This window comes from Excalfactoria chinensis, chromosome 1 (assembly GCF_039878825.1).
Source record: "Excalfactoria chinensis isolate bCotChi1 chromosome 1, bCotChi1.hap2, whole genome shotgun sequence".
Taxonomy (NCBI): domain Eukaryota; kingdom Metazoa; phylum Chordata; class Aves; order Galliformes; family Phasianidae; genus Excalfactoria; species Excalfactoria chinensis.
Genome location: NC_092825.1, coordinates 177,086,093 through 177,111,224, shown reverse-complemented (window position 1 = coordinate 177,111,224; position 25,132 = coordinate 177,086,093). Strand labels below are relative to the sequence as shown.

At 44.4% G+C, this 25,132-nt stretch overlaps 2 protein-coding genes across 3 annotated transcripts; one reads left to right on the top strand and one right to left on the bottom strand.

Annotated features, from left to right (window-relative positions):
- The first annotated feature begins 2,398 nt into the window (after positions 1–2,398).
- On the top strand, positions 2,399–9,149 carry CCDC90B (coiled-coil domain containing 90B). Of its 2 annotated transcripts, none has more exons than XM_072338564.1 (9): positions 2,399–2,584; positions 2,828–2,947; positions 4,571–4,674; positions 6,390–6,491; positions 6,611–6,652; positions 6,733–6,804; positions 6,886–6,939; positions 7,345–7,459; positions 7,961–9,149. In XM_072338564.1, exons 1-9 carry the CDS (start codon positions 2,464–2,466, stop codon positions 8,014–8,016), a joined length of 786 nt encoding a protein of 261 aa, XP_072194665.1. In that variant the 5' UTR covers positions 2,399–2,463; the 3' UTR covers positions 8,017–9,149. The 2 variants fall into 2 exon arrangements, with proteins under 2 accessions (XP_072194665.1, XP_072194671.1); XM_072338570.1 differs by having other exon boundaries at positions 2,413–2,584; positions 2,828–2,901.
- Positions 9,150–9,609: 460 nt separating this feature from the next.
- ANKRD42 (ankyrin repeat domain 42) lies at positions 9,610–25,057 on the bottom strand. Its single transcript, XM_072352863.1, has 13 exons — positions 24,934–25,057; positions 23,320–23,417; positions 22,224–22,387; positions 20,552–20,659; positions 20,172–20,291; positions 19,601–19,736; positions 16,219–16,419; positions 14,566–14,691; positions 13,515–13,620; positions 12,739–12,914; positions 12,231–12,357; positions 11,149–11,293; positions 9,610–10,187 (listed from the first exon to the last, which is right to left on the bottom strand). The coding sequence occupies exons 2-13, from the start codon at positions 23,333–23,335 to the stop codon at positions 10,092–10,094; spliced, it is 1,521 nt and encodes a 506-aa protein (XP_072208964.1). The 5' UTR covers positions 23,336–23,417; positions 24,934–25,057; the 3' UTR covers positions 9,610–10,091.
- Positions 25,058–25,132: the final 75 nt, after the last annotated feature.

Genomic DNA, 25,132 nt, shown 5'->3' with positions numbered 1-25,132 from the left:
CTTCTGTGCTGACCTTGGGGGCTGCAGGGCTGCTTCTCTTCAATTTCTCGCCCCCCTCTCCCAGCTGCAGTTGCACAGCACTGTTGCTCTCCCTTCAATCTGCTCTCAAACAGGCACACCCAGCATCATGACTCAGCTCTGCTCAGCAGTGAGTCCCTTTTGGGACAGCTGCAGCCTGCTCTGCTCTGACACGGGGCAGTGCTGAGCTCTGCTCATAGGACCCGCTCCTGGAGCTCCCATGCTACCAAAACCTTGCCACATAAACCTAATAGTCTCCAACAACATTATTCCAGACACTGACAAAGAAGAAAGTCGACAGAGTGTCACTAATACCAATCAGAGCGTCATAGGCTATCTGTCCACTGCCCACACTCCATCTACGTAAATGAAATTTGCTAAGATTTATCTAAGTCTCAGGTAACTAAATTAATGATGAAGAAGTGATCTGTCCTACCATGGGCTCCTCATGTACTTATTCCACAGTAATCTCATTTGCTGGGAATTGCTGAAAATTGCTTAGCTGTAAAATACTGATCAGTGCTCAAGGAGGAAGAAAGCTTTCCACAAAGTACGGCTCTGTGAATGCCTTTATATAGGGAACATAGACTCTATTTTAAGACGATTCTGCATTGGCATTATTCTGGCACTCTGCTCTTTATCTCGGTGTATTTCTGAGTTCATAAGTTCCAGCGTGAACCCTTTTCTAAGTGGAATGCACAAGCCCCTCCCTGTGGGATTTCAGCAGAGGTTAAGCTGCTCTGGAGAGCTGCTAGGTTGAAACAACCTGTCTGCAAAGAAGCTTGGGCAGATGAGAATGAAATGCTGTCAGGTGTTTGATAGCAAGATGCAGAAGCATAGCAGCCCACTTAGCAGCCAGCAGCGGTGCGGCTGCCTTTGCAACACAAGACAAAGTCAGAGCAAGACATGTTGTCCTGAGTTGTGATGGGAAAAGAGACCGATGCTGTGGAAAAACTCATGTTCCTAAATATATGCAATGCCAACCGGTGCTGATGTGATTAGAGGGCGAGACAATAGCAAGTGTCTTCTAGACGATTACCTTTGCCTCCCAAGCTGTGTCTTGCACACTGGTGTTGTTCCAGCAGCACAGTGAGGGAGATATCAAAGCCGGTTCTTCTCCCTATAGCACATCTTGTGGCAATACTCTCACCACCTGAGCTGCTCTGGGCTGTTTGGTTGTAGGTTGCTGCCCCCCTATGGCAAGCTTCGCTTATCTCGGATCAGCTACACAGTACTGAACAGAACTGAGTTCAGTTACCGGTACCTGCTGTCAGAAATTACAGCTTCCAAAGGCACAATTTGCAGGTTCACGGTCGGCCTGAAGTAGGAAGGTGGAGTCAGCAGAAACGCACTCAGCTTTTCTGTCCTGAGAGGGATCCCTCTGCAGCTGGAAAGCACTGCTTGCTGCTGAACGAGCAGCTGCCAACCTGAGCCTTGGTGTGACGTCCCAGCTGCGAGGTCACAGGTTCAGGGCTCCATTCCTTTAGTGACAGCTTTCTGTTGCTGTTCTTCCTCACATATGTACCTTGGCAGCACAGTTGTTGACTTGGAAACTCGGCGTCTTAAATCAGGCAAGGCTTGTTTGAGCGTATCTGCCAAATCCTGCATCTGTTACCATGGCAGAACTGCAGTTAAACCTTAGCATAGGTAGCACATGCTTGCTTTCCTGCTCCAGCGAGTTCCTTGGCTGTTTGCCTTTATTACCCTGCTTTAGACAAGTGCTGCTGGTAGCGGTGCTTCCTACTCTAACTACCCCATAGACTTAACTTATAGACTATCTTATTTCCACCTTCGTTCTTATCCTAAAAGTCCTTCGAATGAAAGTCACACTCCAAAAGTGGACAGGCCTCTGGATACATTAAGATTCCACCATCTGGCTCTCACAAAAGAAACAAGGCAGGTCCAAACTGTATGTAAGTCCACTGAAATGACCCCTTTCATGAAGAGAGCCAAACAGCTCATGAAGCTTAACAGCAGAAGGGGCCTCTGAGTGGCTGGAAACCAAGAGGTCATTAATTTAAAATGGCTTTTATCAGCAGGGAGATTTTTCTACCCTGACAGCCCAAATGCATTTGTGCGCTGCACTGTAAGGTCCGTGAGAGCATCGGGCTTCTGGAAAAGCACAGGAGAGGTCAGACATCGCAGAGTTGCTGATGAGAACTGAAAAATGTCCTTAAACAAGGACCAAAAGGCCCAGGGGCAGCGCTTAGCATAGAGCAGGGCAATATGGCGGACGGGGCTCTTTCCTGTGGCAGCAAGAAGCCGCTGCGTGCGCATGCGCAGCCCATCCCCGCGCTACAAGCCGCGCCTCTCTCCTCCACCATGAACTACACTTCCCAGCATCCTCTGCGGGTTCGACCGGAAGGGCGTTCTGGCCGCGCTTCCGTTGTGGGTGAGGCGGGCTGTGTCGGACCGGAAGCGGAGTGCTCGCCCCGCGCTGAGGAGATGAGGGGCGGCGGACGGGGCGCCCCGCTCCTGGGGCTGGTCGGTCGCGCCTGGCAGGGCCCGCTCAGTGCCTGGGTACCGCAACCGCCTCGAGTGCTGCTGTCTCCGGTTCCTCGGAGAGGTGAGAGGCGATGGAGGGTCCGGCTAAACGTAACCAACGTCCTGTTGAAGTGATAAAAAGCTTCCAAGTGAAGGCCTAGGTCAGATAGGGAACAGCAGGTTGAGGGAGAGAGCCAGCAGTGAGTGAGGTGCCAAACGGCCGTTTGTTGCCCTGCAAGCTTTGCTATGATGAAAGAGGCTAAAGTTACCGTATCGTGTGATAAACCATCCAGGTTAAGCTTAAAGGACGTGTTGTCGCTTCCAGGTCTTGCTGCCACACTCCCTAGGAACTCATATGATGTCAGAAGAGTTGAAATCACTCCCCCGGAGCAGAGGAAGGTAACTTTTGATACTCATGCCTTAGTGCGGGATCTGGAAGCCCACGGTAAGTGAGAGCTGTTAAATAATCATAGAATGGCCTGGGTTGAAAAGGATCACAGTGATCATCTAGTTCCAACTCTCTACTATGTGCAGGGTCACCAGCCAGCAGACCAGGCTGCCCAGAGCCACATCCAGCCTGGCCTTGAATGCCTGCAGGGATGGGGCATCCACAGCCTCCTTGGGCAACCTGTTCCAGTGCGCCAACCACCCTCTGGGTGAAAAACTTCCTCCTAATATCTAACCTAACCCCCCCTCGTCTTAGTTTAAGACCATTCTCCTTCGTCCTATCACCATCCACCCTCATAAATAACCCAGAGGAAAGCTTTAAGTGCTGTTATTGTGAGTGTGATCAGTTTTCCTCATAGCAATACTTTGGGCTTTGGAAGCCTCTAGCAGAGGCTGGTGAAGGAGAAGCGTGTGGCCTGTAACTGTACAGGCTGCTACAGTGGATTTGCCTCAATTGCAGCTGTAGTTTAGATAGCACAGTGGAGTTCTAGCTCAGTGAATTTTGCCAAGTTTGACAGTGGATGTCCCACGGATTTGAACTGACATTCAACAGGCAATCAGTTCTCTATTTCCAGAAACCAGTGCTGTATTTGCCACATTCCTCAGGCAGCCAAGGCAGCTTGTTAGATGTTTCTTGTCCCAAGTACTCATTCAGCTGTTTCTCCTTGGAGGTCCTTTAGAACTCAAGATGCAGCCTGATGCTGGTGCGCTGCTGTTACTGGGTTTGTTCATTTGTTCTGTCACAGTGACAGGGCTCTGAAGGTAAAACCTGCACATACCACGAAACAGATGCTTTTAATGGCTGTCAAACTTGCTGCAGGCAGTTTTCAGTCCCGGGTCTCTTGCATATATGAATTTTTCCATGTTTTCTAAACTTTCCATATAGGAAGGATGGTTCCTAAGGAATAAAATGGCGTGAGAGTAACCCTGAAATGCAGGGAAACTGAAGCCATACAATTACACCTCAGTGGAAGGACATCATAAATTTTGCCTAGCTTTTATAATAGCAGTCTCACAAGGCTTGATAATTCCAATAACTCATAAGGGATTGGTGTCGTGGTTCTCTAAATAGCTTAATTTGAGAGCAGTTTTCAGTGAGAACTGATCCTGATTTATGAAATGGAGCAGTTGAAATATAATATAATGTCTGAATTCATTCTGCAAGCAGTGGATGCAGCAGTTCTTAAATGAGCTTTGAATGTGTTTATACCTCTGTAGGAAAAACAGACTTGTCTTTCAGTTTTACTGTGCTGTATGATGCACACCTGGTAGCTCAGGTTAACTCGGATTTTTAATGGAATTTGCAAAATTCATTCTAAAGCAAAATGTTGCTGAATTATTTTGACAGTGCGTGAGCAGAAATGCACACAGAAATTAGTTACTGCTATCAGCTGCGTGCATCAGCTATCTCAGTATAAAGCTTTAAATCTGCTGGCTTTGCATAGTACATCTCCCCATGACCAGCTGCTCGCTGCCAATTCGCAGTAGCTGTGTGACTTCCCACTTGCTGCTTTAGTTAGGAACAGCACTTCAGTGTCCCATTTGTTATGCCTCTCTTGCTCGTTCCTTCACCCAGCTCTCTGACATTACTCAAACTTGTCATCCTTTAACTGCTTTTCAGGCTTTGCCAAAGAACAAGCAGAGACCATCGTGTCAGCATTAATAACCCTCTCAAATGTCAGCTTGGAGACAGTCTATAAGGACATGGTTACCCAGGCTCAGCAGGTAACGTTTATCCATGGTGTGTATACACACAGTGTTGTATAAATATAGTAGCACGTGTTTGCATGTTTAAAAGACCAGAGAGCGACTCTCCATAATGCAATCAGTTCCTTTCTGAGATGGATTTCTCTGGGTTTCAGGGTGATAATGAGAATGTAAATATCTCACAGAAATGCTTTCTGAATGTGGCCGCATGGTATAGAAGTAATACAGGGACTGCTTTGTTAGAGCTCTGACATGAAACCAAACTTCAAGATGTGCCTTTGCAGCAGTTGAGAGCAGAGGAGAAATGCAGGGTGCACTGTATTTGTCCTATTTCTCTATTCATAAACTGAAAGCAACCCTTAGAACTGTGTCGTGATTTTACTCCTGCATTGCAGGCTGTGAAGTTACATCTGTCCGTAAAGTTACATCTATTGTAACAGCAGAGGGTGGCTGAGATGTGGGCTTAGGCACCACCGTGTGGTTATGCCGTGTTAAACAGTTACTGCAGCTCCCAGAAGCTATCATTCTCCTTGCCCGGGCCTGACTTAAATGAAAGGTTAGACCCAGGAACCGTTCCCATGGAGCGCAGTGGACAGAGGAAGAGATTTTAACCATCTAGATATCACCTGTGACATGTCACTTGCCCTCAGGGACAGCAAGCAGGCTGTGACTTACTTGGTTGCTTGAATACACGTGGCTGTTTGCTCTGGACTGCTCAACATCTCAGCCTGTAGTCAAGCAAAGCATCCAGTTGTCTCCTCTGTTCAAAGTCAGGTTTGTGATTGTACCTGAAGGCAGTGAATCAGTTAAGTCGCATGGCTCTTCCTTCTCCTGAGGTGCTGACAAGTTCTGTTTTAACACATTGCCAGAATAAAAAGAACTCTAGCTTCTTCCTGTAGGCGTCTCAGCAAACATCATAAAGCTCATTAGTGGTTTTAATAATTAGTCAGGAAAGCTGTGCAAGCTAAAACTACGTGCCATTCTTCTTCAGTGAGTCAATGCAATTAAGCATTCACTGCTGTTTCATTTACACTGTGGACTCCTACTTCCACAGATTTCCTTACTGGCATTTATGCTGAATGGAATTTTATGTTGTTTTTTCTCTGTGAGTCTCATAAAGAAGGCAAGAAGTCGTCTTTGTTTCTGCCATCAAAGCAGTAACCTTCCTGTTTGGGCATCCGATTATGTGTAAAAGAAAAAGGCAGTATCTAAAGTATCATTTGTATGGATTTATATGAGGTGGGAACACCGTTTTTATTGCATCCAGTGAGCTGCTGAGCATCTTGAGATGGGATGAAGAGAGTGAGCTCCTTGGTGTAGACGGCCCTGAAGTGCTTCCAGAAACAGTAAAAACTTCATTGTGCTCAATGGAATAAAGTCAGATCTCAGTGGAAGTATGGGCAGAGTGTCTGTTAATTTAGTTCAACGCAGGATCTGAGATGCTGTCAGCTAAAAGCACTCACAGATTTGTCATCTTCCGTGCTAAACAGCAGGGAAACTTTCTTCTACCATTTAAAGGAATAGTGCTTTCAAGGTCCTAAACTATTCCATTTCTTCCTTAATTTTCTTCAGGTTTTTGTTAACTCTGTAGTATATAAGCTGCTTCTTTTGGAGAGTCTCCCCATCTTTATGCTTTGCTGCAGCTTATTTCCTAATTTGAGCCCTAAAAATCCCTTCCTTTGCTTATCGGACAGCTTGGAACTTAACCATTGACTTATTCTGTTGTCTCCAAGGAAATAACATTGCAGCAGATCATGGCACATTTGGACTCCATTCGAAAAGATATGGTCATCCTGGAGAAAAGTGAATTTGCAAACTTGAGAGCAGAGAATGAGGTACTGACAAATGCTTTTAATGAAGCCATCATTCACTCGGTGGTAACACTCGCAGAGCTGATTTGTTTGGTCAGCAGTTTTCTGAGGCTCTAAAATCTCTTTTCCTTCTCTGCTCCTAGAAAATGAAAATTGAACTAGATCAAGTTAAACAGCAGTTAATGGTAAGTAAGCAGCAAGTGGGTATACACTCATCTCAGGGGGAAAAAAAAAGTTATTTTCATGATCTTTATTTGCTTTAAAGAATGAAACCAGTAAAATCCAAGCCGACAGCAAGCTAGACATAAACCTAGAAAGGAGCAGAGTGACAGATATGGTAAGCTGACCCATGAAGATACCGTTATGAATTTGGTGTCGTTTTCCTTTGCTACCGTTGTAATTCATCTTTTATCCACAGTTTACAGATCAAGAGAAGAAGTTGATGGAAGCAACTACAGAGTTTCATAAAAAAGTAAGGATTGAGCTCCCGTTATATCGAGCAGAATACAGTTACACACTGGATGTCATGTAAATACAGAGCTTCTGTGATGTTCTGATGATTTCCTAGACCTTTGTTAGGCAAAAATGTAGGGATGCTATGAACACAGTGTAGAATACCTCCCTTAGGAGGCACGTGGTGAATTACAGATAACATTCAGATCATACCTATTTTTTTCTGTCATCATCTTTAATATACTTCCCTGTGCTATTAAGTGTTGCTCTGTGACTTCTGAGATCATTTAGCAATTACGTATCTTCACCAGTATGTTGGAAATTTCTTTGTTATTGCTCATAGCGTGATATTCCTGTTTGGTTTTGCAAACTGAACAGAGCATGAGAGCACTGTCAAATTATATGCCTTCCTTTAACGTTTCAGGATTCAAATACCAACAGCATTATATCAGAGATCAGTAATAAAATTGACACTGAAATAGCTTCCTTAAAAACGCTCATGGAATCAAATAAACTCGATACGATACGTTACTTGGCAGGTATGTGATGGGCTCGAGGGTGAGTACGGGGGGCTTAATCTGGACATGTAAAGTTCAGGAGTTATTCAACATTATGTGCAAAAGGAATTCAAGGATTCAGTGGAGCAGCGGCAGATAACTGGAACTGGGTGTCACATCTGACGTGTTAGCTTGTCATTTGGTTCAGTGGAAAGCCTGTTTAATTACATTCAATTAAGACCCAATACAGCCACGCCTCCTGTAATGCCATTTCTGATAGATGGGCAACAGCAGTAAAAATTACTGTAGTCTGTTGTGCTCTGTGTTATCCAATGCAGTTCCTCAGAAGTATTCCTGATAAGATGGTTCTGCGTGCTGCTGAATTTGACCTCCCATCTCACTGTGTAGGCAGTGCTGCTGTGGAGGATACCACATCTGAGACAAGTCATCGTTTTCCATTCTGTATGCAGTTAATTTCCTGTATGTAGAACGCGATGCAGTTTAACATTAATCTAATCACTATTACTTTTGTTCTTTTAACAGCTTCGGTTTTCACTTGCTTAGCGATAGCACTGGGATTTTACAGGTTCTGGAAGTAGTTCAAAACTGAACGACCCCATCAAATACAGGTGGAGAAAAGGCCAGCCAGGCAGCATCTGCCAGATCGTCACATCCGTGCTGTAGATCGCTGTGGTACCTCCAGTTTTGATATTCCTGTTCTGATTATTGTGCAGTTAAAATGTTTTCTGACTGTGTAACACAACTGAAATAACGTGGGGGAGAAGTTGGCAAATAATAGTCATATTTCATTATACTTCAAAAGATTTTGTATATTAAATCAGAAAGCGTTTCCTAATGGGCTTCAGAATCAAGTTTGTTGTCTTCTAGAACATTGCCAGTACTCTCATCTCTGCTCCAAGTGGAAGTGCTGAACATTCAGCATGCGTGGAAATACTGCACTCCTGTTTCCAAATTAGTATTGCCGACATGGGAGAACTGCAGCAGATTCCAAGAGCTGTGCTGTGATCCAGGCAGTCGCCTTGCATAGAGGAGCCGGGTGTGTGTTCTTCTTTTTGATGGATTTGAAACCAGGTTCTTTAATTAAATGTTTTCATAAATATGTATGAAAACATCAATGGATGTATAGAAAAAAAACACACTCCAAGGCCTTTTCTAAGGAATCCTTGTTTTTTTCTTGGCAAAAAATGGTTTACATAGATTTAAAATCTGGTGTAGAACTAAAATGGCTCTACAGGTTGATTTATTTTTAATATCCCTTAAAATGTCTGTAAGCCTGGAGGTCAGCAGAAAGGGAGAATGTCTCTTTGAGCACTCCACAAGTGCTCCTTGTGGAGCAGTCTGTGATGCTGTGGGACTCCTTCAGCTTCAGGTGATCCTATGGCAAGGACTTCTCCCTGTAGTTGCAGAGAAGAGCTGTGATAGGTGGATGCCTTCCAAAACTGAAGCAGTCATTTTGGGGTGCAAATGCTTTTAATTTAATTCCTTTTAGTTTAAAAAACAAAAAAGGAAAGTCTTCCTTGTTTAAACTTTGTTCCAAGCACTGCATGGGCTACGGAGTTTATAGTTCCCTGAACAGTGGCAAGTTTTTAGCCGCATTTCTATTCTGTTTTCAGTTGAACTTGCTGTTATCCTGCAAATTCTTGTATTCTGCGCATGGAATGATATATTTAATGTGTACGTTTAAGAAAATAAAATGAATTTCTTGTAATATATGTGGTATCTGTGAGTATCGATGACTGGATTGTACAAGTGTGGCTTTTATAATGAGCACAGCGCTGTTAGTGAGCTGAGGCTGCTTTTTCTGTTGCGGATTTGTTAGCAGAATAGATGTGGGGGTCCCTGTGACTGCACACATCCATCCCCAAACACACTGTAACCAGTTCTGGAGCTCTCTGCAAGACAGGGCTTGATCTTTGGCACCATTCCTACATCAGAACAGCACCGAGAGTGATGGACCAAATCTCATTCACAGCTGCTCCACACCAACCTCACACACCTTGAAGTTGATGATCCAGGTTCTGGATTTCTCCTTGTCTAACACAAGGCTTGTGCCATTGCTGAGCATGTTCCCCAGCTATTGCATATGCACACAAAAATAGGTTTTCACTAACTTTGAAAACCTACCACAATTAAGCTGCTTTGGGTAGCAAAGGAGAGGACAAATCGGGATTCAAGCGCTAGGAAATGAACCTTTATAATACAAGGATTTATGACTGGAATCAAAACAGTCAAAGTGTTCTGCATGACAGCCATTTGTGGCCTGCACATACTGGCTGGAGATGAAAAGTCACTTGCCTGGCAACTACTGTTCTGCAAGGACTTACTTACCCCATATGCTGTTCTTTGTGTCCATACCCCACAGGTGCTGGCTGAAGTAAGGGGCTTTTTCTGTTTCAAGGCAGTAATACCAAGCAGACTAGTAGGTGAGGATACCTTTTTCATAGCCTAGGGCCTATGATATTGCTGCAGTTGAATATTGGAATGTTCCAATTTGCAAAGCTCTTGCTGGAATTTAGACTGAGAAATGTTTTCTTTCCCAGAGAGCTAGGAAAACAGTTTGATGAACTGCAGAATTGGGCTCTACAACCGCTTTGCGCTGTGGGTATTGCCATTCTGTATCCTCAGCCTGCTGTCCCTATGACAGACTCGTTCCTCAGCGCAGCCTCACAAACACTCCTCCATGGCTGCGGGGTGGATTCTTCTTCACTTTCTTTTTCTCTTTGCAGGAAATGGAGATGGGTTCAGGTTCCTGAAACAAAGGACATCATTACAGCTATTAAACAGCAATCACTCCTGTTTGCATCCAATCTGCTGTATCACAAGACAGGCTTTAAAAATACATGGCTTTGAATAACCACAGAATATTGTATTCTGTGGAAACTGGTTCACAGTCCCAGAGCACTGGATAGCAGTACAGTGACATGTGAAGGTCCCTTGGTTACAGCAGCTTTTGGAAGCAAACCTGTCTCAGCTTGCATCGTATAATCACAGTTAACTCAGAGTCTAGCTGCAGTGTTGTCACATCGTATTGAAGAGATGATGATGTGGATGGGAGAGGTCTGAAAAGCCAGCTCTCCTTGTCTCCAAACTTAGCACGTGAACTTCTGATCTACTGTCAGATTTGATTAAATATGTGTATATGTTTCCTGTTTTCTAAGTAAGTCAACCTATCTGCACCTGCTTTGCTGTCAGTGGGTTTGATAATTAAGATGACACGAATTCAGGCACTGCACACAGCAACGCTGTATTACAGACCTCCACCAACTCTATTTCCAGTCTGGGGTAAACGGGGGGAGAATAAACCCATTCTGAAAGAGAGTTCTGATGCAAGAGTGATCCTGCGATATGTGTGGTAGCTGCTATGACCTGTGCCAGCTGGGGAATGAGGGGACAACTCCTAAAGTCCCTAGTCCAGTATGAGCTGGCCATTAGCTACCCAGCAAGATGAATAGCCAGCCAGTCACCATGGAAGCATTCAAGGACCATTTCACTCCCTTTTCTAAATACAGAGAATTCATACTCTTCTCTGTCCGGGACAAACTGATAACCTCTCAGGTCAGGATGCAGCAAAGGCTGTAGCTCACTTCAGCTCTTGTAGCTCACTTCACTCACTTGTAGCTCACTGTTAACATACTCACTCCAGAATTTCCTTGCACCACACCTCACAGCCTTAGAGAACAAGCAGCAGGGCTGCCATCCGTCCCACTAACCGGAGGCAGAGCAGCAGGGCTGCGGGCTCTATCCCGGCTCTCCCTGAGGCGGCCGATCTCGGCGCGGCAGCCATCCAGCTGGCTCTCCAGGGTTTCCCTCCTGATTCGCTCGGATTCCAGCTGCGCCTCCAGTTCCCTCAAGGCCCTGCTAAAAGCAAAGGGGACAAACAGCATCGAGCACAGCCAGCCTTGCCCAGGTCACTCCACGCGTGTTTTAAGGAACAGGCTAGTGAGAGCAGAAAACAGATCAAACGTAGCGTACTCCTGGCTCGGGACCCTTTGTAAAAGCTCCTGCGTCGGCTGCTTTGACTACCATACAGACAGCTGTTCTCGGCTCTTCTGACCGCGAGATGGAGACGTCTCCCTGCACAGCGAGCCAGCGCAGGGCAACGGACGGGATGAAACCCAGCTCCGCCCCCAGCAGCAGCTGGCTCCTCTGCACACTTTCAGAAGTGATTTGGTAAGCACACGTGAGGAACAATCAAATGACAGCCTGCATGACACTTATAAAAGGAAGCTGAAGCATTGGCTGAGCCAGTTGCACAGGTCACGTCAGTCACATTCACAGTGGCTATTAAATTAACTGAAAGTCCCGGAACTGGTTAGCTGAGACTTAATTCTGATCTATACCTATATATAACAGCAATTGACCACCTGAGAACCACTACTTCAGTTTCAGAAGGTCCTAGGGATGGACCTAGAGATGATGCTCTCTGGCCTCCACTAATTGCACATCATTTGTGACATTGGTTTGAGGAGGCCCAAGCACATAAAGGACGTGCTCAGCTACAGTGACTAAGAACAGCACATAGCTGAACGTTTGACGGGCAGAGGTAGAGTCAGGGATGTCTTTTGTGCAGGCTGTCATCCTGCACAAGCACAAGAAGTATGGAGCCATCAGTCATTTGTGTTGTATGCAATGTTGATCCTGATGGCAGGAGTCCACTAAAGGCCTGAAGTCCTTTTGTATTAAGCCTGGCTAAATTCACTAAGTGAAAAAGGCAGAATGGCCAAAGCAATCTGAGTGTAAAGTAGCCTTAAAGAAGGCTTTAAAATGAAACACATTATAAAGTTGACCTTACTTCTTAACCTCCTTTTCCTCTTTTTTCATCTTCCTCTCCTCCTCAGTTATTCCTCCCAGCTGTCTGTAGTTGCTGTAGGCAACTTCCAGAAGTTGCTGAAGTTCCTGAATCCTGCGATAGGCCCTTACTGTAAGACAGGATTCAACAGGTAAGTAAAATGCATGGAAATAGCTGAAGACATTCATGTTGAAGTTCAGCAAGGGAAACAGTCACGCACAGAGCAGTAACCACGCTCAGCAGATGCTGAGATACACCTGCACAGCACACTGCTCTCAGAAACAAAGAGCATTCCAGTGTGGTTTCACTGCAGGGACTGTAACAGTCTAACAGTCAGACTGTCCTGTGCCATCCTTCCTAACCTTCCATAACGTGAGTACTCAGTGTCACAGCTATCCTAGCAACAACACACACACAAAAAAAGGTGGCAGTTGGCAGAAACTGTGCAACTAGAAATACAGCACCTTCAGGCTGCCTGTTGAAATAAGGAGTGAAGAAAGACAATGCTTACTGCGCGCATTCCTTTTCTCTTCTTTATCCAGGATTAAGTCTTCTTTGCTATCTGTACTCCCTTCCACACCATGTCTTTCAAAAAATGCTGTGTTGCTTGCATCCAGTTCTTCATCACTAGAGTTACCGTCTCCAGTTCTTTGGGTCAAAAGTTCCACAGCTGCTAGCTGGGCAAATCTGCACAGAGAACAGTTAACATACACCGATATAACCCTGTAACCAATAAGCACACAGCCATGCCCCCCACATGAGATAGAAACTCTGAAATGCTTCGTGTTCCCGTCCAGAGGACTGTGTTTCAGGATCTGAGGAAGCATTGGTGCACAAACTATGAGCAGCAATCTCCTTTCCACAGCACTATGCCTCAGTGAAATCTTATTACAGCGACTCCCACTCCAGAAACTCATTTTGCTTTGTAGGGTTTCTTAACTGAATCTCATCAGCAACTACATTATTTTTATCAAATCAAAAATCAACCAGCCTTCTCTAGCTCCCATTTGCTTTGTACAGCTGGAGCACACAGGCTCACAATTTTCCTTTTGCAGATCCAGTAGTTTTCATCTTTTATGCCTGACCTTGCTCAAAATAAATAAATAAAAAATAAATGTTCAGACTTTTACAGCTACAATGTGGCTTTGCTTATCAGTGCAATTCAAGGGCTTGATTAGTTCTTGCTTCATCACCAAAAATCAGGAGTAATTACAACAAAGCTGACTTGATATTTAAATAGTAAAATGAATGTTTTTAAAAAAAGAGCTACATTGCACGTACTGCTACCTCTTGGCTACGTCCTTTGGAGTCTCTCCAGCATCATCTGTAATGTCACAGTCAGCCCCCATTTCAATCAACCACTGCAAGCAATGGATGTGCCCTTGTCCTGCAGCTGGGGGAAGGAAGGTAAACACAAGTCAGCCATGTACAGCAGCGTTTTGAACTTCCTATGTCCCCTTTCTGTCATGGTTTAACATGACAGAAGTTGGGTTCATTAAGACCACAAAGGAGAGATGCTATTTCAGAGAAGGATGTGTTTCAAGACATGTGAGTATACTGATTTTTAGGGAAGGTCATGCAGAGTGGGTCTGTACCCTTTTCTGGTCCCTGAAATGTACATGCAACTCTTTCTGTACACGAGCTTTCTGTACTAAATGTTCTCAGTCCCATGCATCAACACGGCTACTGCCCACACTGCATGGTCCCCAGTAATGATGTCTCACATATGGAAGATTGTCCTTGGCATGTCTGGCTGAAACCAGTGAGCCTTTTTCTTAAGGAAAAACAGATCTGCCTCTGACAGCACCCCATGTGGAGATGTGTCAGACTGAAACAAGGAAACGTACTGATAATCAGACATAAAATTTCCCCATAACAGAAACACTGGAGATAAAGATTGGGGGTGAAACAATTGATGGCTAGGAACTATCCAAGAAAAGGTAGTGGGAAGAAATGTGAAGGAATGTAAAGTTTTTCTCCACGTGTTTTAAAAAATTCTGCCATTTTTTCTCTGAGCAAAACGAATTATGGGAAATTGTGTTAAAAGCATATTACAAGAATTACCTCTATCTTTTCTCTGCCATTTCTATTTGGATCCAAATTGTTTTCCTTTAAAACAAACTGTTCTATCTGGACTTCAGCTTGGTTATTTTGTTGTTAAAGTGATCCCTACACATGCATATGTCATTAAATGTTTTTCAAGGTTGCTCCTTCAGGCCCTCAGGAAATGACATGCTGGTTTTCATTAAGTTTATCTAATGAGCAGCCAGTTGAAAACGTAAGTAAAGAAGCCAGCAATAAACAATACAAAGCTCAAACATTGATCATAATTACTGACCTTTGTGCATGAGAGTGGATCCCTTGTCATCCCGCTCATTAATATTGATTGCTCCACATCTCACTAATCTTCTGAGTACTAACAAGTCCCCTCTGAAAGCAGCATCATGGGCTGGGAAATCTAAAACTGAAAATGAAATGCATGCTTCTGAGGAGATGCCAGTAATTGCACTAAACATGCTCATATTTGTCTCAATTTGCCCCTTTGATAACAACTCACTCACAGACATTCCATAGCAAGGTTAATGCACCTTTAATTAGCTAAAATGCAGCTGCATATCTAGGATTGTTCATCACGGACCTGACTAATCCTCACTTGGTTATGTCTACAGGCATCTTATACAGTTAAGTGATTAATTTCAGAAATCTGAAATAACAAGTTTACCTTTGTTTTATAGCTAATGTTCTATTACTGGTGGTAACAGTAGTCATCTACCTACCCAGATTTCCACAGTCTAAACAAATATATAAACTATACTACTTCTCCCCCTCTACTCAGCACATGTGAGGTTCCATCTGCAGTACTGCATCCAGGCCTGGGGCCTCCAGTATATGAAGGACATGGAGCTCCTGGAGCGGGTCCAGAGGAGGCCACTAAGATGATCAGAGGGCTGGAGCACCTCTCCTGTGAGGAAAGGTTGAGGGAACTGGGCTTGTTTAGCTTGGAGAAGAGAAGGCTCCAGGGAGACCTCATTGTGGCCTTCCAGTCCTTGAAAGGAGCATATAAACAGGAGGGGGAATGGCTGTTTATGAGGGTGGACAGTGATGGGACAAGGGGGAATGGTTTTAAACTGAGACAGGGGAGGATGTTTTTCATGCATAGGGTGGTGACACACTGGAACAGGTTGCACAAGGAGGCTGTGGATGTCCCATCCCTGGAGGCATTCAAGGCCAGGCTGGATGTGGCTCTGGGCAGCCTGGTCTGGGGGCTGATGTACTATGACCCTGCTCATAGTAGGGGGTTGAAAGTGGATGATCATTGTGGTCCTTTTCAACCCAGGTCATTCTATGATTCTACGATTCTTGCTTTAAAACTATTCATGCAGGCCACTTGATTTTTCTGGTTATTTTTTTATAGGTGGAGAGTGTTAGTATTTATACCTGTAAGCACGATGACAAAAGACTAGCAGATAGGGAAACCATGTGTCTGGGAATAGTAGAGAGGTGAAGGTGCAGTGCTCATATCCTTGCTCTGTTCAGCGTCCTCCTCTGAAACCTCACCACCCTTGTGTCCTTTGCTATGCTGACTGCAGGAGTATTCCTGGTTAGCAAGTAACCTTAATTTCAGTGGGGTCCTTCCAGGCTAAGCAGTTATTCAGGATCATGTGCAGGCAAATCTGCAAACTCAGTGATTCTGGATCTCTGCTGGAGTCTAGGCAGAACGTGGGCAACTTGGTACATTTCATATTGTAACACAATGTGAGAAGCTTTATTCTGATTACTGTAAATACTATTTATAAAGTTGAGCAGAGTATTCCAGTCTAGCTGTCAGTAAGAGCCACAAACACCCTAAGCAACAGTTATACCTTACAATGGTAATATAAATGTTATAGTTCTGCTCATACAAGATTTCAGAACTGGGTGCTTCATAGATTTACTATGTCTATTTTAGCAGTAAATTTTAATCAACTTTTAACATTTGATCCCTACTCACCTTCCTGTATCTCTGGATGCTCCCCCTCTTTTTCCACATTGTCAATGTATTGCAGAATATTGTCTTTATAGAACCTCTCAGCCAAGTCCCTTGGAGTCTCTCCATGGTCATTCCTTGCTTTCAAAGTGTGCATAACACTGGCCATTTTACTGACCAGGAACTTAAAGCAATGCAGGTGTCCTTCCACTGCTGCCAAATGAGCTATGGAACAAGGGGAAACTAAGTATGTTAGAGCAGGATATTGCTGACCACCAGGAAGGCAGTGTTTCCACCAACTGTTAGATCTAGTGTCCAACACTGCACAGTGGGACATCCAGGCAGCTGGATAGGGAATGCTCAGCTCCTATCCAGGACAGAGTTCAACTATAGGCAAAGAAGATAAAAGAAAGCTGTCAAGTACAGGATCTGCAAAGAAAATGCCCCAGGAGAGCTGACTGCAGCAGACACAGCGTGACACTGCCAAGAGACCCCAGAGCAACAACTAGGGGGGCACTGGTGGGATCTTCTGTTCCCCATGGAATGTTTACTCCTTAGCAGCTGTGATCTGGCCTCTCTCTCCTAGATAAGACTACAGAGAGATTGAGTCTTTGGTTAGGAGTTAGGGCATCTGTTTCAGTCCCACATCCATCGCACCACTCCCAACAAGCTGCATTACACCTCTGCAGCTCTGTTACTTCACCTTATAAAATGACAGTGACATTCACTTTATTGGGTAGAGCTTTGGAGGTATGTCCCCTGATATTCCCATTAATGCGTAGATGTATTCAATGAGCTTCTATTACAATTTTAATGTTTACAGTTCTGGAGAACTGTGTGAGCAGGAGCTGTTCTGACCCAGCACAGCAGTGTCTGCTTCCCTACATGGCAAAAGTGCTTCCTCCCTGGTCCTTTAGGCTACACTGAGTTATTCAACACCAGTAGAGTGCTGGGCCTGTAGCAAAGTAAGAGGTACAAAATATATTTTCGTTATTATGTAATAAATCATAGTCTCCTGTCCCATCAATGGGAAGAAGATGCAAAATAAACACATTTATTATGCAACATATTATCACTCCATGTATTAAGTCAATATAGATTATCATCATTAAGTGCCTATCCTATGCAGAAAGCAGTCAAAGAAGCTCAAGGTTTTCTGCAAAAACAGCCAAGGAAGAACACACTAAAGAGCCCCATTCAGCCCGTGTCTTTTTGCAAAGTTTCAGAGAGGCACTGTGGAAGACATAAAGGAAATTTTCATATGCTTTTAAGGTGTGCTTCTTAGCAGCCAGTGCCTAGAGTGCAACAGTGCCGGATGATCTCAGACATGCTCTTGAGCCCAAAGCCAAAGAGTTTTGTGATGTTAACATAAAAGATGTTGCTTAGTGCTGAGAACTTTGAAAATCTTTATCTTAGGAATCATGGTTGGTATTGGGATCCCAATTTCTCCATGTTTCATCTCACCTCCTATAAAATCAGGCCAAAGCTATTTGCTGCTATCTAAATAGAGAGTGAAAGAACCATGTATGTGAAAAGTGCAAGCGTTGCCCCACAATTAAATTAATACAATATTTAGAACAGGTTTAACTAGTAAGACCTTCACAAAGCATGATAAAGAGAGAAAACAAAGTGTTGAAATAATGAACAGCCCACTCAGGGCACTGAATGAGCAGTAGTTCCTCCAAAACAAATCAACATACTGTAGATAATTAAAGCCTCTGCCATAACAAACATGCAAAAGGTGCAGTGTTATAGTTCTTTAGCTTTAGGAGCATAGATTTGCAACCTCAGTAAATTCCTGTCAGTACTTTCAGGTTAAATTATAGCACTGGCCAGCTAATCTTGAAGCTGAATTATATAAAGATTATTTAGATTGACACTGGTATGTAGAGCGCAGCATTTCTGTTATTCTTTTATTAGCAGTGTTTCAATGCACTTTCTTTCTTCTGGATGATAACAGGAACAAGTGCAAACAGAGCTACCTTCTATGTTGTCACCAGAGTGCCTAACATCACAATCCTTTATTGCCTGAGCCACTACACCAGATGTCCTGCTGGGATGTAAGAGCCTCAAATCCTTTAACAAAGCCTGAGTTTGCAGAACAGAACATAGACATCAGTTTTCTGGATAAATGGCACTCGGCAGAGGATAAAATACTTTAAAATGGATTTAAAAAAAAAAATATAAACCTGCAAACAAGTTATAGAGGTAAGAAAATACGCTATTTGGAACAATTAATATGACAGACCATAAGAAGGCAAATGTTAAAGGGGAAATGATGTAACAGGAATGAAGGGTTGAAAGACAGCATTCAACTTACAGAGTAATATGAGGCAGTAGCGTTGTAAGGCAAAAGGTCAGTGGAGAAACTATGAAGGGCAAGAAACAATGAGTGCTCATTTTTTATGCTAACGTGGCTACACACAGGATTTTGAAGAGAGTACAGACTACAGATAACACAGAAATACTGGTATGCCATAAATCAAGATGGGGAAATCAGAGGTAAATGAGAACAAGGGTTTCACCAATGCAGTTAAGAAGTAGTTGGATGCAAAAGCTTGCATATGAACATGCCAGAATTTGATCACACTGGCACAACTGTTCAAGCTTGGCATACATTCAAAAAGGAGCAGATAGCAGCAGAACCTTCCTGCTGCCCCACCTGCCCTTCTCCTCTTGTGATCTCCATTGGCACAGGCACAGGGAATGCCCACCTACACAGCACTCAGTCAGGCTGAGCCTGCTTCTGATGTGAGCTGTGCCAGCTCCCATGAGCTCTGAGCCTTGCCAGCAGCAGTGGGAGCTGAACAGAATACTGCTGCCAACCAACAAGTACTTTGGGATTTATGTATTCCCCCATCATTATAAAAATAGAATAACGAGGTTGATAGCATAGAACAAATCATACAGTCATCAGTTGGTTTGGTTTGGAAAGGACTTTAGAGACCATCCGTGGGCAGGGAGGAAGGGATGCTTCCCACTAGACCAGGCTGCCCAAAATGCCACCCAACCTGGCCTTGAACATCTCCAGAGACATGGAATCACAGAATGACTTGTTCAGTTGGAAGGGACCTCAAAGATCACCCAGTTCCTAACCCCTGCCATGGGCTGGCTGCCTCCCACCAGCTCAGGCTGCTCAGGGCCTGTCCAACCTGACCTTGAGGACCTCCAGGGATGGGGCACCCACAGCTCTCTGGGCAGCCGTGCCAGGGCCTCAGCAACATCGGAGTAAAGAATTTCTTCCTACCATCTAATCTCCTTTTTTAGTTTTAAGTGGTTCCCTTTTGTCCTACCAAACCATTATCTATTGTCCTATCAATGCTGCTGGTGTGTTTTATTTATGATGTGCTAGAGTTATCACATCCACAACAAGGGTTGAAAAAACAAGTGATCATTCCTGACATACCTGGAAGGTTTCCATCAGTATCCACATCATCTATGCATGCTCCCCATCTAACAAGAAGCTGCAAACAGCCCAAGCGACCATGAAAAGCAGCATAATGAACAGGCTTCCAGTCATTCCTGTCTGCAGCGTTTGCATTCTAAAATGAAAGCTGCTGGTTAATTTGTTTATGAAGCTTAGACACGAGACATTTTATAAATAAGAATCAACAGTTCATGGTGCTACTTTATTTAAACAGAATCAAATATTTCTCCAAATTCAAGCCATGAAAGCGGCATAAGAGGTATTTCTCACAGGTTCTTGGCTTCATTGACATAAAACACACATAAAAGGTGTGTTTTCAGACAACTATTGCCATGTTAGTTGTTATATAATACACAACTGGATTTTTTTAATATCTTACAATTATAACAATGGAAATCTACACTACAAATAAATTCCCACCGTCACCAACAAGAATGCACCAACAGAGATTAATCTATGGTCCCAAACCTCAGTTAGTGAGGGGTTTGGTATGGAAAAGGATACCAGACTCTGGCTCTGCTTTAGGGAACTGCAGGTAGAAGTCTCTCACCGCTCCACTTCGCAGTATGGTTTGCAATGTGTACGACTGCCCATGGGCTGCAGCCAGGTGTGATGGAGTGCACCCGCGGTCATCTCGAGCTTCTAGGTTTGCTCCATTTATTAACAAAGCCTACAAGAGATGCAAAGCTCACAGGCTGAAAGAGCAAACACTGCCTCACAGGATGACTTGAGATGGTCACCTGGGTTTCTCTGATAAATCTGACAGCATAGAGGGAACAAACGAGTGCAGTTGTTTTACCAGTGACTTGGTTTCAGCTGTAAAGACACAGAGCCAGCTCCAGTAGGAGCACTCACAGCTGATCTTCATGAGGAAGTGTCCAAACCAAAGTCCTGACTTCCTTTTGCTGGAGAGTGAATATCTCTACATACCTGCACGCAAGCATCCTGCCCACGGATTGCCGCAAGGTGAGCTGCTGTCCAGCCTCTGACTGTCACACGTGTCACATCAGCTCCGTGCCAGAGCAACCAGTGAAGGCACTGCTCAAACAAAAACAAGCTCTTTTGTATTTAATAAACTCTTATTCTATAACAATTCTTATAACTCATCTGAGGCAAATGTTAACTGTAAATCAACAGTAGGCGTTACATTTCAAACAGCGTTAGCCACTAGGAAATGACATGGTCCCAAGGCTTCATCCAAGGGCACAGAAAGCACAACCAACCAACCAATTGCAATGCTGTGCAGTGTGCCTTCTTTATTTTACAATTCCATACTTAAAATGCAGTCTGTGAGAGCATTCATGTGGCATGAAGTAAAAACACTGGGAAAAAAAAATGGTGCAAACATGTTCACTTGAAGTCCAGCTAAAATGAACAGCAGGAAAGATGCCATGAATCAAATGTAAAGCCTAAATTCATTTATTAGGCTTCTTGAGTATATGTAATCCCATCTCTCCTCTCACCCATCACACATTATTTTAGCTTTATTCACCTTTTTGCAGCAGGTGTTATTGCTTTCCATGGAAAGCTTAAAAACAATTAAGAAAATAATAAACTACAAAACTAGGTAAAGCTTTTTGTTACACATCATTACTATTTACTGTCTTCTTTTAGGCTAGTCTCCAGCTCTCTTTCCTTTGGGACTCCATTTTTTATACGGTTATTTACAGCCTTGCTGTTTCAAAGTAACATTGCACAAGGAGGCTGTAACAAGAAGGTGAACGTTGTGCTGAATGCAGCAGCTCAGTCCTTCTGGAAATCAAATCATTCGTGCAGTGAGTACCTGCTCATTTCTGCATCAACACTCAGTGTTCTTGCTTATTAAAATGAACAGTATTTGAACTGTTTCTGTAGAGAATGAGGCATGGGACAGAACACTGGTAAATGAACAAACATTTTTCTGTCACTTCTCACTTGGCTCAATCGCTTTCAGAACATTATATATATCCTTATGGATTTTTCCAGGAGTTCTGAGTGAGGAGGGAAACACAAGAAGGACAAAAGAAGGTAATGAGGCCAGAAGGGGAGGCCATAAGGCACACCTTGTTTGGTGTTAGAAAAGCTCTGATTTTGTAAGATCTGAGGACACTGATTACATAAACTGCCTGGGGCTTCAGAAAGGTAAAATGAAGTCCTAACAGACTGCACTTCTTTCCTTAGTGAATACATTAAATCAGAAAAAAGAGCAGGCAGAGTTTATAGATCTAGCTTGATCAAAGCTAGCACTGTTGAGTACAGCCTCTCCCCAGAGGAAAACTTTAACCCATAAAACCTTGCTGTGTCCGAACACTAACATAAACAGGGGAGGGATGTCTGTTTTCAAGGGTGGATAGTGTTAGGACAAGGGGGATGGGGATGATTTTAAACTGAGATGGGGGGGGGGCTTAGGTTAGAGATTAGGAGGAAGTTTTTCACACAGAGGGTGGTGATGCACTGGAACACATTGCCCAAGGAGGTTGTGGATGCCCCATCCCTGGAGGCATTCAAGGCTAGGCTGGATGTGGCTCTGGGCAGCCTGGTTGGCAACCCTGCAGTGGGTTGAAACTGGATGATTATTGTGGTCCTTTTCAACCCAGGCTATTCTAGGATTCTATGATTTTACCTCCAAGCTTCCAGAGTGTGCAGCACAGTGCAACGGTGTGAACTTGTGGACTAAATCCACTTCATCGATAGAAGCTCCACGTTTTATCATTAATGCAAGCTGTTCTACATCACCAGCTTTCACTGCCTCATGTACACTGCTGTAAGTTTGCTTCTTCCTGACATCTAGTGAGGAATAATAAAAGCATTAGCCAGCTCAGTCACGTTTCAGAGAGATGAAAGAAGTGATGAATCAAAGAAGCATCAGGGTGACAGTTTATAAGAACCAGCCAAAAGTGTAACCTATGAGAGCGTAACTTGTATCAGCACAAATCCTCAGCCATTTGTGTTTCCCAGAAGCAAACCAATATTCAAAAACCTGAAAGAGCCATGTCCCCTCCAGCCACAGACAGGACAGCAGAGCAACTCCATCTATGCATACAGATGCTGGATCAAGTCCACCTCAATGCTGTCTCTCTTCCAAAGCTGCGGGCATCTTAAACACTTTCATCAACCACGCCTTCAGGTGCTCAGCCATTGCTCCTCAGGGGCTCTGCATGGCCACACTCCTTACTGCCACCCAAGGACATGGCACACCAATGGCCCCTTGCCAAGTAGGCAAACCTTGCAAATAGGACATAAGGTCACGCAGATGCTCTTCACTGAGATGAACCTTTCAGTTAAAGTTGCTACATAAAAGCAATGCTTTATACATTGTGTTAGTCATCCTGCTCTGTTCTGCTGCTGTACCCACAGCACTGCTCTGGCACAGGTTACTTTGTTAGAAGCCTAGTATTCTTCTCCCACCAAAGTCAATAATGTTTTCATGGACTTCAGTGGCTCAGAATCAAACTCTGAATGTAGACACAGCATGGTCCAAAAAAAAACCCCATCACCAGGCCATGGGATCAAATAGTCTGTATTTTCCTTCAGGCCTTGTTACTGTTTGACAGTGTAACTGTAAACAGTGGGAGCTGGATATCTAAATCCTCTTGCAACATTTTGGCATTTTGCCTATATTTGCTAACAAAAATAAGTGATGTAAGTAGTTTTAATGGCTGGGATGGCTAACTTGAGATAGCTAAGCATATGAGTAAGGCAAAACAATTAATAATCACCTTCTGGAGTAGTCATGATTCTGGAACCAAAACGCACCGACACTCTTTGATTAAATTTCAGGCTCGAAGAAGTCTTGAAGAGGCAGGTTGTTGTTGTTCTGCAAGTCAAGCATGTACACAAATATTGGTCTTAAGTTATTAGAGCCTCAGTTTTCCTGCCCATGGAGAAGAAATTGAGGCAACAGTTCAAATCGTTAAAAATGTGAGATCAAAAATGTTAAAGCAGATCAGTGAGTGGTTGCTCAAAGGTGCCTGGCATACATAAAAGCAGTAATTATGAGTAAAACAGCTGACACTGCTTACCAGTACTTATACTTGTTCCCATGTAGTCTGTAGCATGACAGTAATGCTTGGCCGGATTCTGCACTACCACAGAGAGGAAAAGAGGGGGTTAAACTGTTTCAGTAAGCCAGGCTGAGTGCTGTAACACACCCTGGTGTACCATCACTTCACTCCTACTCCCCCCAGAGCCAGGCTGTACCACTGCCCTGCAGAAAGGCAGCAAAACAGTGCATGAACCAACACCAGCTGCAACTCAGAATAGCTCCTGTTGGAAGGGACCTCCAGGAGTCATCCAGTTCACGTTTTTAAATAGAACTTCAGTACATGCAGCATTCTGGTGTTGTGTTTTTTAAACAGAGAGCATCACTAGGACCTGATTTTCCCACAAGGGAGCGACTTCTCATGATGCCAGGTGAGGGTTACAGACTTCAGCACAATGATGCAGGCTGACATCAGAAGCATATCTAGCCAACTAGACTGCTTGCCAAAGCACAAATGTGCTTAACACCACGTACCAATGCTATGGGTTCAAGGTAATATTTATTATTTTTTAATCAGGAACAATTTTGCCCTCTTTTTTCTTCTGGAAGGGGCAATGACCTACACCTGTGTGCAGGTGGGTGCCAAGCTGCAGCCCCATGGCTCAGGCACTAAAAGCACAGCTGGGACTGAAGTTTAATGAACAGCTGTTAACACAGACTCCCTACATAACACAACTGGTCTTGAGAGCAAGTGATACTTTCCATAACTTCAGTGCACTTTGTTATCAAATGCTTGTTTCCTAGGAAAAAGAAAATTGCCCTGTAGAAAGAAGTAGTTAAGAGGGTAAGCTTTACAATGGTACTTAACCAGAATTCACACAAGAAATTACTCAGCCTGAGGGAAGGAGACAGTGTTAGGTTTTCCTACATGTCCATAACACACAAAAATAAGCCAGTGTGGTGCTTTTTGGCAGCAGTTGAAGGGGATGAGGCACAAAGCCACACAGTGGGCAAAGACCGAGGTCCTGGGCCAAGTGTGGGGTAATAACCCCATCCCAGCAGTGCCCGTGGGGGTTATGCCACCTTTCTCCGCATGTTCGGCAGATATCAATTAGTCTGGGGTATTTTAGGTGGACCTAATACGAAATAAGACAGTTTAACTGACAGGCAAAACAACTGAGGAGGGCCGGAGAACGCGGTCACAGCCGCCCCGCGGGCGTCCCCCTCACGGCCGAGGAGGGAACGGCGCCGCTGGGAGCGGGGCTACCGAGAGCGGGACGCGGGGCAGCACAGCCCGGCCCGGCCGTCAGGGGAGGACGCGGGGAGAAGGCCGCGGGCGGAGCGGTCTCACCGGCCGAAATAGGGCTGGCGCCGCGTTCTCCTCTTCTTTCACTCCTTCCCCCACGCCGCAGCTGGGTTGCTATGGGCGCGGCGCCCGCTGTCCTCGCGGGAGGAAAATGGCGGCCATGGCGTCTAGGCGGGACGGGCCCTGCCCCACAGTGCTGCGGATGCTGGGGGAGGTTGCCGTGACTCCTCTCAGAATCTGGAAG